The sequence below is a fragment of the Chelmon rostratus genome, chromosome 8, assembly GCF_017976325.1.
Source record: "Chelmon rostratus isolate fCheRos1 chromosome 8, fCheRos1.pri, whole genome shotgun sequence".
NCBI classification, from domain to species: Eukaryota; Metazoa; Chordata; class Actinopteri; order Chaetodontiformes; family Chaetodontidae; genus Chelmon; species Chelmon rostratus.
Window position 1 is genome coordinate 27,127,330 of NC_055665.1, and position 17,859 is coordinate 27,145,188.

Genomic DNA, 17,859 nt, shown 5'->3' on the forward strand with positions numbered 1-17,859 from the left:
GGTTGCAGTGACGGCACTTTAACACGAGCAAAGAATGAATTGAATGAAGAGAAGCAATTGATATTAGTTAGTGAGTGAAAACAATATTTCTCTTAGAAAGAGAAAATCAGGGCAGTAGTATGGTGAGTAAGACGTGACACTGTTGTTGTACTAATACAATCAATGCAGTGGAAATGTACATTATGCTGAATTTACCATGTAAACCATTATAGTACAAGTAATCTCACCTCTGTCAATGTGTTTGGTGTCCTTTATTTGTTCGTGCTGGTTTTCAGTTCAGACTATACTATTCTTTAAACATGTATAATGCTCTGTTTACTCTACGTACATTGACTGTATTTGACACTATAATTGTCTGAGTGAGCGATAAACAACACAGAGTAGAAATGTCTGTCTTGAAAATAAGACAGCTTTAAGTGTCAAGCAGCAGACGGATATACAGTACAAATTGGGAGGGAAAGGCATTCATTACTTATGCCTTTCAACACCCCCCCACGCCCACTATGGCTCTCTTGTAGCAGCTAAAGAGCAAAGTTTTCTACATTCCTCAGTCCTTCTCCCCATACAGGCTGTTTCTCTATGGTAATGTGTCATTTATCAGCATGTGTTAGCAGCTTGACTGGATTCCTATCAATTAGCAGTCCATACAAAGTGCAGTTGTGTGTGCTGTCAAGGCTTCTGTCTAGATTTGAGTTTCAGTGTCCGTTCTGCCAGTATTATGAGGCACATCAGCGATGTAGTAGTTGTAATGTATGTTTCTGCGCATGTTTGGTCATCAGTACTACTAAAGAGTGGCACTTGCTCTCACTCACAACACACTGAGTAACATATTTATTCGGATAAATTAAGAAGGCTTTTACCACAACGGCAAGTGCAGGACGCCTAGACCCTGATTCATTAGTTAAAAAGCACCCTAATAAATTCCCCACTTTTAATGTTTCACAGAGCTATTAAAGGCATGCCGAGGCTCACACAGCCCTGTTTCCCATTACAGCTTTCAATAAATGACAATCGGCACTCAGTGTAAACGGGAAGTGGAGGGGGGAGCGTCAGACTTTTCAGCGTGCCTTTCAAAGCCTTAATAGCACGTAAAGACTTATTAGGCATTGTGTGCCGGTGCTTTAGAGGAGTGAGGCACTTTGTTCCAGAGTTGCCCAGGCTTAAGTTAATGAATACAGCCGCAGCTTGACTGAGGCTAATTCACATCGCTCAGCAGAAGAGGTTCCCTATCAATATATATCAGTTACACAGGGACTTTCAAAGATGAAGGGAAAACTGCTAGTGAGCTAGGGAGAAACTGAGAGAAAAAAAGAGATAAGCCTTTTACAAAGTGAGAGAAGACAAAGATGGAGCCACAGAGGATTTTCTGCAGCTCCTATTTAAATTGTTTAGGTCTAAGTCTTTGCAGGAGAATAGGACAGAAATTCAGTAACGGGTGAATGTCTGATAGACAGCATAAAAAAAAACTGTCAACTGATAATAGCACAGCAGAATCAAACACATCTTCTTGCGATTCATTACTTGTTTTTTTTCTTCTCCAGGAAATACAGCTCCCTGGAGACAGCTGTCATCCTAAATGCTCCCAATTAATGGAGAACCAAACAATACCTAAACAGCAGAACTGGTCCTGAAACTGATTTATCTGTATATTTATCTCAAAGATTCTTTAGATTCTTCAACTGTCCTGTGAGCCTGCCAACACACCTCATTCTCATTTTTATACATAGAAACCATAACAAAACCAAAATGTGCAGACCCAATACACTGGATCTGAAGACATTACAACGTCATTGTAATCAGAGGTGGGCAACATGGCCAAGATCTTCTATCACTGTATATGGCATTTTACAGTATATCACAGTAACAGTATTTATAGTGCCATACTAAATATTTAGTAAATTTTATTCACTTATGAAATGGTTTAAAATAACCCTACTGTGCATACTTCTTCACATTTGATTATTTTCTTCTGTTATTTGGAACTTCCTGTTGCCTGGTATACATTGTTGTACCACCCAACCCTAGCTGTGATACAATATGGCACAGTTTGACAGCTCCTTTCTGCTCTACCTTGATTTTCTTTGGTTTGCAACTTTGATGAGGACTATTTAGGAATTTTGGCTGAACACAACACAATTTCTCTATGTTTTCATCAAGAACAAAACAGGCAAGTATTTGCACCTGAGTCTAAATCAAGGCAGAAGCCTTATGCTCATAAATACATGGAAGAAGACAATAACCTAACTTAATGTGCAAGATACATCAAAGCATGTAGAAACTAAGACTAAAAGGAACTAAACCACACTCATCTGCACTGGATGTTTCATTCCCACCATTGGAACACAAGGCTGGGGTTAAAGAACCCTTACTTCTTACACTAGATCACAAATGTGCCCATCAACACTGAGTCCAAAGACAAATATTGTAAAAATCTTGGAGTAGTTTTGACATTTTGTTGGAAAAATAAACTTTCTTCGTATACATTTTGTCTGACCACATATAAAAGCAGAATTAGCAAAAAAACAAGAAAACAGTTACTGCAATTATTGCCCTCAGTTCCATGCCTCTGCCAAACACTCAAGTTGTAGTTTACATCCATGTCATATACACTGTAGACTATCAAGGAATTTAATAAAAGTTAAGTGTATTTTTAGGCAAAACTGAAAGCTATGATTCCAGTGAAAAATCTCTAGTGAGAAATATGGTGTCTTCACTTTTACAGAGAGATACAGAGGACTGATAGAGAGCGTCACCACACAGAGCAACAACAATCACCTGAAGCTCAATATCAGCTGAACCAATGAGCTTGTGGTGGATGACCGCTTCAAATATGGATGTTGCTAAAAAGATGCAAACTGTGAAACCTGGATGTTTCACGCACATCTTCAACCCGCCATCTATACAGTCACCACAGTTTCAAGGTGGACGCCCAGGATTAGTGTCAACAATTCAGTATCTGAACAAATGTGAAATATGGTCACAATCTCTCCTTCTGTTCCTGAGTCGTGGAGTTTGCAGTTTATTCAACCTTGGCCACAGTAGTCTTGACTGAATGAATTGTTCAATGAGGACAACAGCACACATGTTGGACAGAATCTCCTTGAAGACATGCATGGTGCTGCACAAGGTTGAACACGCGAAAGGCTATGGAAATAGTTGTATAGAGAATTAAAGGAAAACTGCACTTATTCTATGCAGTAAAGGCTGTTTGCAGGTCTTTTGGAGTACTCCTGTATAAGTGAAAAAAGTTGTATAAATCCTTTAGTGTCTGCAGAGGGAGCTGATTGAAGTCTGATAATCTCAACTGAGCTCACTTGAGTCAGGGATGGCTGGGACTGAAGACTACAAGTTTGAAAATGTCTGCATGCTTGGAGTAACAAAGAAGTAACCTTACCAGACCTCTGTAGCCCCCTCCTCATCTGCACTGGAGGCTAAATGCTCTGGGCTACATCAGCCACTATTAGGACTATTATGCCATGAATACCTCTGTTTCATCTGGTTCACTTGGTACTGCATCAATGAGCATCTCTGGTTCCATGTAAGATATCCAGAAGATCTGTTAATAGCGTTCAGTTTGAATCAAACTGCATTAATGATGAACTGTTATGTTTTAACTAAGTCAGGTCTGTTTTCTATTACACTGAAACTGTAATAGTTCAATATGTGTAAACAGTAATGCTTCCCTGCATGCCTGCTTCCAGGAAGCTTCAGTAACTTTTCATATTTGCTATGTTTGTTATTTGCTATGACTGTAAGTTGTTGTGGTACAGCGTTGCCCATTGGCACCCCTTAATTTTTTTCACAGTCTTTGCAATTTCTCCATAAATAAATGGAAACTGACACAATTTGCAATACCAAGATTGTTTAAATGAAGGTCCAAAGCAACTGAAAAGTTGTTTTCCCTCAAAATAGGCATTGGAATTTCAAAGACAACAAAAAACAGAAATACAGCAGGTGCATGAGTATTGGCACCCCTCCTTAGTATTTGGTTGCACACCCTTTGGCAGCGATGACGGCCTCTAAACGTCATCAATGAGCTTCTTGCATTTGTCTTGTGGTATTTTCTCCCACTCCTCCTTCACTATGTGTTGTAGGTCCTGGATATTTGAAGGGTTCCTTCTGCCAATGGCAGATTTCAGCTCCCCCAAAGATTCTCAGATTGGGTTGAGATCAGGACTCATTGCTGGCCATTTCAAAACAGTCCATTTTTTGTTTTCTATCCATTTTTGTGTGCTTTTAGATGTGTGTTTGGGGTCTTTGTCTTGCTGGAGTACCTAAGATGTTCGCCTCAACCCAAGCTTTCTTACACTGGGCAGGACATTTTGTTCCAAAATCTGCTGATAATCTTCAGATTTCATAATCCCTGTGATACGGGCAAGGCCTCCAGTCCCAGACGCAGCAAAGCAGCCCCACAGCATAATGGATCCTCCACCATGCTTGACTGCTGGTATGGTGTTCTTTTCTTTGAATGCTTCATTGCGGCGCCTGTAAACATACTGCTTGTAAGAATTGCCAAAAAGTTCTACTTTTGTCTCATCTGTCCACAACACATTCTCCCAGAAGGACTGTGGCTGGTCCAGGTTCTCTTTCGCAAAATCCAGATGCTCCCTTTTGTGTCTTGTTTTCAACAATGGGGTCTTCCTTGGCCTTCGCCCAAATAGCCCTGCTGTGTTGAGTGTGCGCCTTATGGTGCTTCTTGAAACAGTTACCCCAGACTGTTCCAGGTGGACCTGCAGCTCTGTAGATGTTACCTGAGGTGATTCTGCCACCAATTGCAACAACCTCCGACGACTTCTCTCATTGATTTTTCTCTTAGCCTTACGCCCAGGGAGGTTCTTGACAGTTCCATGCTTCAAATATTTCTTAATAACATTACGCACTGTTGACACAGGGATGTCAAGCTCTTTGGAAATGGTTTTATATCCTTTGGAGCTCTTATGTTTGTCAACAACGGCATTTCTTGTTTCTTCAGACAGCTCTTTGTCTTCACCATTGTGAAAAAGGGACTGAGTGAAACAGTTGGCTTTTCTAAAAACAAATCTCATCATTCATTGGCCATTTCATGTCACATGGGAACAGACAAGCCTTCACAGGTGATTTTCATTTGTAATCTACCATTGCTGAGTCAAATTAGGTTAGGTTTTAGGACAAACAGCAAAGGGTGCCAATACTAGTGATACAGCAAGATTTACCTTTTTATTTTTTTTCACTCTACTTGTTTATTTTTTTTATTTTGTTGATACTTTCCACTTTAATATTAAACACAAGCTATCCGTAAAAAAATCTGCATCACTACATCACTTTTGTTCAGGAGATGTTTAACATTAAGTACTTAAACTTCATGGGTGCCAATACTAACAGGCGGCGCTGTAAGTGCTGTAACTAAGTCTCCTACTTTCAAAGGGATACAGTTGTCCAAATTTAACATTCTTGAATTTTGGGATGTAAGTGTCTAGAACAGTAAAACAGGTGAGATTTATCATTGTTCATTGCATGAAGTTGTGCATGTGTATGTTTGATAAATACAATAACTTATTTTATCCATGTTGATAAATTAGTTGACAGTTTTTCAAAGGCAGATATGAGTGGTCTCTTAAAAGCACAACTTCACACTGTGGCTTTTTCCTGCCAAAGTTATAAGATGCAAACAATCTAAACCACAAGAAAGGAAGCCATTGACAGAAACACTATTCATGTACACAAAATCCAACTGGACTGTGCAACACTCTGTGTCTCTGTGCGTCTCTGTGGACACATCCCTGTCTCTGATGAAAGGTTAATTGTCAAATCCTCAAAGATCACCTTGAGGATTGAAATTGACAACAATGAAGAGACCTCAGCACTCACAGTGCAAACACGCATACACACACAAACACACAAACACCTGAGCCACAACTGCAAACCGTTAAAAACAACAGCATAGATGTGATTAAACCATCCATCTATCAATTTGTCACACACACACACGCGCGCGCGCGCACACACAGCGCACACGCGCGCACACAGCGCACACACACACACACACACACTTCCATCCACAAACAGTCAACCACACACACACACACACACACTTCCATCCACAAACAGTCAACCACACACACACACACACACACACACACACACACACACACACACACACACACACACACACACACACACACACACACACACACTGGAGCTGGTTTATTAAGATGTCTATTAGCATGAGTGACAGGAAGGTTAAGAGAGGTGAGCAGTTACACTAGTCTCCTGAAGTGTGACAAAACGCTTCTGAGTTTTATGGTTATTGTACTTTAGGGCCTTCATCAACAAAAGGCCAGATTCAGAGAATAAGGAGTGACCTTTCGCACTGCTGCATCTTCACTACTGATGCAGTAATGATGGATTACAAAGCCCACTTTGGCGGACAGGGTGGAAGCAGAGCCTTTCAAAGACAATGATGTGTGTGGCACCTTCTCTGTCCTCCTGCCATACCTCTCCCCCAAGGGCCGGAGCAGACCCAACTCCTGCTTTTCCGGCCTGTTGCCCTCCAATACAGACCGGTGGTGGCCGGGTAAAGCCTGCCAGAGTCTAGGGGGAATGTATGTAACAGTATGAGTGGGGGTTTGTCAGTCAAGGTTTCAGTCAGACTGACGGGTCATTGTGTTGGCTGACAGCCGGCTGAGAGCTACATCACTTCCATTAAGAAGGAACATCACTCACTGGCCATTACAGCCACAGTCCTCTCCTGTTCACTGAGAGGGAGGATAACAGGGGCCATACAAACACCCAGGACATCGGCAAACTGTCCTAGCAGATGGACACACAGCAAGTTCAAAATTTTCAAAATTATTAGGATTGGAGTCCCATAATATTTTATCAAATCTAAAGCCTTAATCCCTTGTTGAATGCATTTGAGTTCAGATTTCAATATTTGTAAGTAATGAAAGCTCAAGTAACTAAAAGTATTAAGTTAAATGTGTTGACTGAAAGAGCAGAGACACCAAACAACACTAAAAAAACAAACGAAAAGGTTTCTGTATTAACACCTCCAGACCTTAGGTGATAAACAGCTTCTTCACTTTTTGAAGAACTTCACCTATTTAGGCAGCCTTAGCAGCAAGGAAAACAGAACACAGAAGGACATCAAGGCAAGACTGAGAAAAGCCCAGGATGTGCTTTTCAAACTCTGAAGACAAAGTAATAGGCAAAAAACAAAACAAAGATCTGTCTATATAGCAGCATGTAGTGTAAGATATTGTGGAATGTGAGACGTTCCACAATGGATGCCTAACAAGATCACTGTCTTGGTACTGTACAGAAAACCTAAAAGCAAGAACAATATCACTGAAATGAGGCAGAGAGGACTGCAATGGTGGCCACTCGCTTTGAAAGAAGACACACCATGTCCCAAAGACTGTACTGAGAACATCCATAAAAAAGAAAACCTGGAAGACCAAAGAAGACCAAGAAGAGATCTGCGACAGGCAAGCTAGCAGCAGTTAACATACCTCAGGGTGAGGCTAAACATTTTCCCACGAAAGGAACCACGGAACAATCATTGTGGCATTATAGAAAATTAAGGTTCTTCCATGAACAAATAATGTTTGATTAAGTACTAGTTTGTAGAAAATGTTTTGTTGTGGTGTCCCGGTATCACCAATGGTTGCATGGACACACGATTCCAGGATGTCTCTTCCTTTTTCCTTTACTTTCAGCTCGAGTGGTCATTTTTGGTTGCTGCAGCAATTATATCTCATTGGCTTCTGCACCGTATAACAGTTTGATAATGAAATAAAGCTTCCCAACAGGCACAGAAAGGGAAAGCTCACACTATGTTTGCATATGGCCACAGTTGTAATGATACGTTTGCTAAACACACTTTGTCAGCAGAGTCGGTAGGGATATGTTCACTGACTAACCCATACTGACTTGAGAAATGTCACTATTTGTCTTCAAAACAACACTGTAATCTGACCGTACCATACAAACACACATGCATATCCACACACACAAAAACACGAGAACACAATCGCTCCTACCTCATCTAATTCAGAGATGTAGACCGGCTTCTCTTCAAAGCCGACAGCCATGGGTTCGTTGGGTGGGATCTCCACCTCTTCATACATTTTATTGTTTTCTCTACGGATTCCCTCGGGTAGCAGCATCTGAGTGTCACAAACAAAAATGTGAAGAAAACTCAGACCTCACAAATGACCTAAAGGACTCAAAAATACACACCTGGATTTTAAAAGACACTATGAAACTTTGAAGGATATTCAAAGTCACAAAATATAGTTTTAGAATTCAGCTATGTTTTCACAAATATGTTTTGCAATTCCTGTATCCTTCATTCACCCTTGAAAATACAGATCTAAGGTCTGATCAGTTCTTCAGTACTGCATATAAAGGCTCAGTTAAATAGAATATAACGTAATAAGCAGCCATACTGCACTAAAAGTTTAATAATAAATCCGATCTATCCCATCTAACCACTACCTCCATGATTTCATGCATTGTCTTTAACGACAGCAATACTGTGGTGATTGTTGTGATTCATCATGTCGAGCTCCTACCCCTAAACAGCAGATTTCTAAACCTCAGCTATGTTGAGTTCAGTGTGTGATTGAAAAAGGGGAGGCGTCTGTAGGACAAAACTTTTCCTTTCCCATTCGCTGCTCATAACATGAGCTGTGACTGTAAGTAACTCTGAGTAGCTCATGAAGTCCACCCATCGGTGGTTACTGAGATGCACTCTGCTTCTTTGATGCTCGGTATCACTTCAGCTTTTGTCTCTTGGTACAGAGCTGCTATCACTGTGCGACGAAAGTCTGACCTTGATGGAATCATATACTTTGGCTCCATCGTTGTCGACCAGCGAAAACAGTCTAATATCTCTGGCTATATATTCACCAAGGCATTTTGTTATTTCTTCAGCTCTCAGACTGTTATCTACTGTTTAAAAGGCGATGGCGCATCCTCAGTCTCTTTTTTTTTATTATCGCCAAGTTCATCCTTAATTTTCTCGTTGGGTTTACTTTTAGCAGCGCTTAGCTTATACACAAAGGATGACGGGAGTCAGTCTACTTTACCACTATGATGGCGCCCTCTGCTGTTCAAACAAAAACAATACCATTTTCGACAAGGAAAGGCAGTAAATAATAATAAGTAAATAATAATAATAGTAATGTAACGTCACGCTACATAGCATCACAGTCAGTGACTGCACACACACATATACGCGGAAATGATAGCTAATCTTTAACATACAACTAAGACGAAGGAAACAGTGGTCCTGCATCTCATTGTGAGTAGTAGTAAATAAGTAAAGTCAACATTTGTGTTAAATATCCAAAGCAAAAGATGCATTACACAATGCAAGGAAAGTGAAAAAGTAGACAGTCAGAGCCTCACCCTGGCTCCTCCGACAAACGCAGGCGACTTTGTGGCCTCTGCATAGCTGTCGTAGACATTGGGATATCGAATACGTTCATAGACTCTTTCTCTGCTGAGTACAGGTTCACGGCGTGCAGTCAGCAGGGCCTGCTCCCTGAACAAGCAAACACAAGACATATGGAACATGAAAAACCCAGAAAAGAAAGCAAATGTAAACAAACAAGATGAGGAGAAAGAAAGAAGTCAATGCCAGAGTCTTCTGTTGAAGTAAAAGAAAGAAAGGAAGAATTATTCAATTTAAAATTACATTTAAATAAAAACTGAAACATCGGCACAATGTCACATCTGCAACCACTTGGGTCCAGACGTGAACCCTCATATCCATCCATATTTTTGCTTTAGAATGAATAGTGCAGTTGATGATTCAAATGAAGAGGCACAGATGTGAGGCATTATGTTCCTTCCTAAAGTGGCTTACCTCTCTGCTAATCTTTTCCTTCACACTGGGCTGGATTTGGCCATGCTAGGTTTTTAATTAAACAGATCACTGCTCTTTTTTTTTTATATCCTCTGAAATTAAACTTTCAGAAAAAATCCTCTACAAAAAAGACGTGACAAGCTGCATCCCTGTGTTTTTTTTTATTTTGCAAAGCTCCAGCCAACTTGTCAAGCAAAATGCAGAAGCTTGTCGGTTTTGGTGCCGATACCTCGGAGCACAGGGGGAGACGGACAGACAAAGACAGATGAAGGGAGGAAGCAGCAAGGAAAAGTTTGGGAGGGCTGACATACCGCTGGGCTCTCATCTCTCTGGGGTCAAAGGTCATGACAGCATCTGAGGAGTCGCTGTCATCTGTTCCTTTGCCTCTCTTCCTCTCTCTCTTCTCCTCCCTGCGGTACATCTTCATCATCTGTTTCTCCTGCTCTGAGTGGATGGTCACCTGGCACCCATAGGTGGGCTTGGTCACTTCGCCGCTGACTTTTCGGCCCATATCTGGAGGAAATACAAGCACATACATTTAGTATGAGGCAAAATGCTGTGACAACAAAGGCTTTCCTGGACTGAAGTAAATTATTCCATAGCTTTAAATGGAAGTCACCTGGAGATCAAGACACCTGACAGCAAAATACTGCACATATATTGGAAACAGCAATATAAATGTTATGCTATTGTAATTGAAATGAAGGTTCAAGCTTCTTTACAGTATTTGTCATTCAACACAGGATTGCACAACCATAGCAAGTTGTAGTCCCTTTATGTTGCATAAGAACAATAATTTATATGGTGGAATGTGGAGGATGAGTTGAGGAGTCCACAGACAAAATGAACACTACTGAGAAGTCGGAGGAGGCTTTGTCCTTGCTGAAGCCAGCGACTGATTTGGCCAGTGATTAGCCTGTGCTGGTACTGGGAAGCTGACAGTGGGAAATGAGAAGCTGACTATTTCTTCAACCAGCTAGTAGTTCGGCTGGCAACTAGCATGTATGTAGAGGCTGGCTAAATGAACTACTGTTTTGGCTGGCCAATTTCTTTTGCATTTTATTGGTGGATTGAAGGCAAATGCAGCACATTACCGCCACCTACTGAAGACAGGAAAGCATTTATCTACATTCAATTATTACATTTTGTGTTTTATTGTCATTCGTAGTAGTAGTAGTAGTAGTAGTAGTAGTAGTAGTTGTAGTAGTAGTAGTTGTAGTAGTAGTAGTATGTTGAATGTCATGATAACCTAGATGGTCATTATGTTGCAAATATTTTAATTGTTATCAATTGTAAATGTTACCAACTATTCAACTTTTGCATCAGCAATTATTGAATTATTCATATGAGTAATTATTCAACTGGAGCATCTAACGTGACCAATTTCCCAATGGAGTATTTCTGACTCTGATTCTGACATTTGAACGTACAGCCGTTAGTTTATCCATTCAAGCCCAGCTGTCAAGTTGCCCTTTACTTCTCTAGAGGTTATGAAGAATGTATAGTCCAACTGATTATGTCTGAGAAAGATCTGGTGCAGCAGGGTTTGCCTAGATCTGCACTGGACTACATGTGAGCTACAGTTTTATAGAACTACCAATAGTCACCAAAAACACAGTACGTCTATTGAGCCGGTCAACAACCAGCACAGCTGCCGGGGCATCTTAGATGAAACTTATCTCACTGACAGAATGTCCTACTCAAGTACAAGTGCTCAATAAAAGTGCAAAGTAACATGCAAAATGTGCACGGACTAACAGTTACTTTGTGAAAAAGAAAAGCCTGTTTTGTAATATGACCTCTAATGACCTCATACAGTTGCTGTCGTGCATTTTTAGAGTTTGCAGTTGAGTTTGAGTTTGTCTGGAGGAATGGAAACACCAGCAAGACAGGTGACTTATCTGGGGAGATAATATGGCCAGCATTTTAACACTGAATAGTCGACATCTGGGACTCTCTGACCAACTCTGGCTACATTTGCTCACCAGGCATCATTGACATAAACACAGTCTGCCCTCCCTCGTTCTGCCACAGTTATGCTGTCGGCATGGAACATGGTCCACCCATCAAGTGCAATCGCTTGATCTGGGATGTTATAACAGAGCCAGGTATGCGTAAAGATGTGGGCACGACAGTCTGATTTCTCTTTAGTTTAGTTTCATCCATTTTATTTTCCTGCCACCGGACATTAGCCAGTAGTAGGCTGGGTAGTGAAACAGGTCCAAGCTGGTTTAGCTCAGCCTGGCTCTCTTCTCTCTCTTGGTGAAGCAGTCACACCACATGCGGGGAAATTGTATCGGGTCGGTCTGGCTGGGTGGTCAGAAGATGTTGTGGGTAGTGATAAGTGTATTCCTGAGCTTCAGTAATAAGGAAAAAAGGGAGTGCGGGGTACATGTGGTGTTTCTAGCTAGGTTAAGGTGTAACCACAGTAGAGAGTCAATGTGGAGACAAACCTTGGACTCAGTCTCCAAATAAAGTCAACAAATTAATTCACCAAGACTAACGTGACCCTAGTGGAAACAAGATTTCCAAACTGAAGCAGCTGTTGATCAAAAAATGGGTACGAGTCAGCAGTCAATGGTCGTACTAAACAGAACAGCTGATAAAATAGGTTTCTGAGCATATAATCATAAATGTGTACAAAACATTAGATTGATGGGTACAGTAGCAGCGACATTAGTTGCAGTCAGATACGTAGGCAGACACACGGACACGTGAACAAACACGACCATACGCATGGAGAAAATTATAAACTTGATACAGATTTCTTACATTTGTTTTTTTCAGAATTATGACCATGATGATGAAAATCACCTTGTCAGTGCTCTGTGGAGGACATGTTTTGTAATGGAGACACTGTTTCCAGGTTAACTCTCGTGATCATTTTGCTAACGAAAACGATGTCAAAATATGTTCGTTAATGACCTTTTTTTAAGATGAGACAGCACATTGAACGCTGTGACTATATGACTCAGTATGCAATATTGTTAATGAAAATGACGAGACTAAAACAGAGTTTAATCAAAATTACCAAAAGTTTCTTTGTATTCATTGACAAATAATACTGACTGTATCATGCCCTGTGCTGCACATGCCGTGGACTAGGCTGCAACGGCAGCACACAATGAGCACAGACTCAGTGAGTGTGTGCGTGTGTGTGTGTGTGTGTGTGTGTGTGTGTGTGTGTGTGTGTGTGAGTGAGTGTGAGAGAGAGCGATAGAGAGTGAGAGAGAGATAGCATGTGTGTGTTGGTATATGGAAGGGTCTGTTATACACTGGAGTGTGTGCATGTGTGCTCTTCGGTTGGTATCGGCTATATGCGGGGAGATGCCAACATGAAACTGTATGGAACACACTGATGTCTCAGCTAGATTGCACGTTTATTTAAAGCAGCAGTAGGAGCTTCAGTGTAAAACTGGTGAGGTAACTACCTCACAAACAACAGCCTAGTATGCACCGAACAGAGCAGCTAACTCACTAACTGCTGAATGTAGGAATGTATTTGGTGAGATATGGTTAAGCATACATAACATAATTTCCAAAGTTTTAAGAGTTTTCAGACCCTGACACAAACAGCCTGAAAGAGTATTTATCCCTGGATGAGCACAAAACAGTTTGTTCTCATTGGGAAAACATCAGGTCAGCCTGTGTCAGTAAAAACTGATTCATATTTCAGCAGTCATCATGACAGCCCGTTGATGTCAGATGCAGGTGCATGTGGCATTGCAAGGGTTAATGTTCCCCATTGCAGCCTCCCTGTTTGAGGCACAACAGCTCAATAAAAGGCAGAATTGCTCTTGAAAACAGATGAGATCTGATGATTGCACCACGGCCCGGGCTGATTGACTGAATGATTTCTTCTTTATCTCGTCTAGCGGCTCTACCTGCTCCACAGCCTCCCGCTCATTCTAGCAGCTCCCCTTTTCCTGTCACTCTTCCCTCCCTCCCTCCCATTACCACTCAACTCCCAACCCCTTTAACTCTGTCACCTTCTATGCACCAATTCCTCTGTCTAAACCATTCTCCATCCTTTACTTTCCCTCTCTCTGGGAGCGATTGTGCCTTATTATGTGTCTCAAACAGTGATTGCCTCCAAATCTCCAGGATTCTCATTTCCACAAGCGATCATGGTGCCATAATCACTGAGAAGAGCATCGGCAAGATAGATTTTTTTGTTTACAAGATGGCTTCAAAGTGTTTTCACACATTTGAAACTGTAGTCTTTAAAATCAATATACAATTTCAAGAGCAGTCTTTTTAGACCCAACATATAGCAGTGGCTTTAAAGACTAAAAACGTAACACTTAACTGTATTATCACGATAGCTCTAAGAAAAGATGAAAGACTGAGAGAAATTATTTAATCTATTGAAGTGAATCATATGTATAAGCAAAGTTACACTGACCAAGATTTTAAAGGCAAAAGAGTTGTTTTTGCTCATGACATAAAATTAACAGTCTCTCCTTTGATGCACTCTACCAAATTTATTCTTTTTGATTTTACACAAAAATTGGTTTACAATATCTGTTTGTTATTTTTCCATATGATGCCTCAAAGTTTGACAGTGACCCCCCCCCCCCCCCCCTCAAGGGGATGCAACAGTACAGTATACAGACAGAAGCACTTCACATAAATGTGTCTATTCACACATCCAGCAGACATGGAGTAACATTCACACTCAACATCAATGTTTCTGGCCACCTGACAAATGTAAGTCCACTATTCACACTCCTTTTAGCTCAGTTTTGGTTTTAACACCCCGACTCCTGTGAAAGACGCATGGCTATTAAGCTGCTAAATGCTCTGTTATATTTCCCTGGTAGGTTGACGAGAGCAGAGTTTGTAGACAACTAAACCAAAACAATGAGTTAACAGAAGCAACACCAGAGGGGATGGAACTAAAAAATGTCGTAGTCATTTTTCATAGTCGAGAACGTCACAATCGGTGGTAATTCTCTGTGGGTCTCTCTCTACGATTGACACCTTTCACCTTACACATAGATCCATTGTTCCATATAAAGATACTGATGTGTGCAGCTTTAAATACAAGAACTGCATCTGCTACAATGTCAGATTATGATTTTGGGTTACACTTTCTGGGAGGACCACATCTACAGTGTGTTATAGGTGCATTCATAGTGAATTATAATGCATTAATAAGGCTTCATGACGACACTAACAAATACACATAATGCTTTCTGATGCACTAAATCATCAATCAATGAAACTGTAAAGATATGACTTATAATTCAGGGCAGGAATTACACCAAAGTGAAACCTCCACTGGCGTGGATGCTCTGTTGTGAGGTCGTAATGCCTGCTCTATCACACAGCCGTTCTGGCATGGCCTGCTTTTAACTGGACATTGCAAATAAACCAACTAATGTTTCATCTAATGTGTCATCTCGCTGGACATCAACAGTAGTGTAGAAGATTTCTCTTCTCTGTAAAAGTTTAACAGCTAGCCTGCTAGGAAGCTCCTGAGAGCACAGGGAAATTCTGGTTACTTTAAATCCAATTTTTTTTAACGTTCTGTCACCCCGACAGAAACACTACGTGAAGTAGCAGTGGTAGTAGTAAAGTATGATACGGTAGTCTGACATTCATTGGCAGTGGATATTTACCAGTTTGATTAATCGCTTACACTTAATGTGTGTTTATATTGATTATTGATGGTGGCTGATTTCTGGTGGCTGGTTTCCCTTTGTGTACATGTATTTAAAATATTTTTCTTAACATGGTGGTGTAATTAATGATGAAACTTGAAAGCTCAGCATTCTTGTTGTGCTTTTTTTAGCTTCTGATTTATAATGTAAAAGTAACATTTATTCACCCAGAAACAGCGAATATTTCTCTGTATACTATGGCCCCTCTTCCTGTCAGCTGCTCTGTGACTGCAGCGTATTTACAGATTTAGGATTTTAATTATTGAATTTTCAGATACGTTTTCAACAAGATTGTAAAACACAGTAAAGACTCTCACACTAAGCTGAAATGAAACAAGTGAATATAAATTAGGTAAATAATATCTTGGGGATTGGACCCCTGAAACTGGTTTGTTGGAAAATTGACCACTTCAGGTTAGAGAACACACAGAAATCTTGCTTTTCATATGTGCAGCGTGTCTTTGGCCTACATTCTGTCAATTAATAATTTACGTGACTTGTGTAAGGCTCCTGACTAGACAACACCTCAATAAACTGTATAAAACTGGGAGCGTATTGTAATATATCTGTGTTAAGTTTAAAAAGTTTTTAAAAATGGTGGCGGCGCACACATCTTGCTCCTGTGGTTGCAGTAACACATCAGTCTGGATCCCTGAATGTGATTGTACTTGTACTTGAAATATCACTTGATTTGCACAGCACCTGTTAAAAACTTTTCGATGCGTGGACATGTTGTCTTTCCTAATTGTTCATTCCTTCTACCACTGCCTCTATCAGCGATTAAAATGTGGAGAGAAGCCACCAAGAGAATCCGTTCTTTGATAAACATGCAAGTGCCAAGCTGCAAACTGCAATTTAAAAGCTAATCAGCAAGAGACAGGCATTCCCACTAAATCCCACTCTTCCTGATGGCATGCAAATAGTGGAAAATTTAATCAGCCTTTTTTAACCCTCAGTCGTCAAGGCAACACTAATCTCAAAAGCTGTCTGCCAAGTGATATTTTTAACGCTGATCAAAAGTTTTCACAATGGGACTAACATCAGCTGAGGCTTGAAGCAGCATATGGGTGTGACTAGAACCACAGTGTGTTGTCTCTGGCCTAAAATATATTAAAAACATTAACATTGCAGCGTTTTTGTACAAGTTAATGTAGTTGCACACTGCTCGATAAAAAGTGAGCCATAACTTCACAGTTAATATTTTGGACACAGATTTGTCTTATCCATCAACCTTCTCGTCCTGCCAGGTAAGAGGATTTTGACAATGAGGGAGAGTCTAATCTAATTCCAGTCCCTGTGTATTAAGAAACACATGATGGACTGCACTCAACCGCTGCAATTTAACTTCCAATATCCATGAAGCAAGAGCAAGCAGTCCACATGCATATCTCACAGCATGGATTTCACTGATAATTTCACCTGTTCTGGGATCATGCTCCTCTCTTCAAGACAGATGGGATTCATCCCAATAAGTGGGGTAGCCGAATGCTGTCAGCTAATATTCAGCAGGCGGTCCAGTCTTGTCCATGTGCATATATACATTTTAGTATATTGATACATTTCATTGGTTTATCTTATTGTTTACTGTTTATATACACTTGAGTATATTTCAACTGCTGTCGGTTCATTTCACTGGCATATTTTATTGTTTATTGTTTAGTATATTTTATTGCCTTAGTATATTTTCATTTCTGGCATATTTTTAATTGCATTTACGAATATTTTTATTGCATGTTGGTTTATTTTATTCTAGTATCTTAATTTTTTTATTATCTTTCTTATCTTTCTTATTCTCTTGTTTCTTACATGGGGTTTGCAATGCAAATTTCATTGACATGTCATGCTCAATGACAATAAAGAAATCCACTCTGCTGCCAACTTGGCCTCTGTCTTTTCAGACCTCAGTAAGGATTTAGCTCTCCCTGCTCAGATCAAAGACTAAGTCTGATTGATCATTTTATTTCCTCACGTGCTCTGCTGATGTGTGGTGTGCCCCAGGGTACCTTTAAGGAGACAAAGTTGTCATCAGTGTACAGTGTACAAGACAGATGCAAATTTTTCCAAAAAGAAAAACAATTCCAACACTCACAGCAAGCGAATGGATCTAAATGACTGAACATAAGCAACTGATTCAATTAAATGAAAGGTATTACATCATGACTGGGCTCTTTTACTGAGGCTGCAAATGTGTCAGTTACCTTTGTTTGAAAATGGGCTTAACACCACCAACTACACTTCATTTCACTGTCATCAATGATCTAACCTGCTATTTAACCTGCTACGTGAATGAACAGAGCAACTAGTCTACATTAATGAGCTTATGTACTGTTTCACACTCAG

At 40.4% G+C, this 17,859-nt stretch overlaps 1 protein-coding gene across 1 annotated transcript in view; it reads right to left on the reverse strand.

Annotated features, from left to right (window-relative positions):
• Nucleotides 1-17,859, reverse strand: part of ascc3 (activating signal cointegrator 1 complex subunit 3) — a 150,088-nt gene that overhangs the window by 101,713 nt on the left and 30,516 nt on the right. Inside the window, exons 6-8 of the mRNA XM_041942373.1 lie at nucleotides 10,165-10,366; nucleotides 9,394-9,529; nucleotides 8,022-8,147 (exon numbers count right to left, since the gene is read on the reverse strand). Of these exons, the coding sequence (XP_041798307.1) occupies nucleotides 8,022-8,147; nucleotides 9,394-9,529; nucleotides 10,165-10,366 (464 nt within the window). The remainder of the gene's footprint in view (nucleotides 1-8,021; nucleotides 8,148-9,393; nucleotides 9,530-10,164; nucleotides 10,367-17,859) is intronic.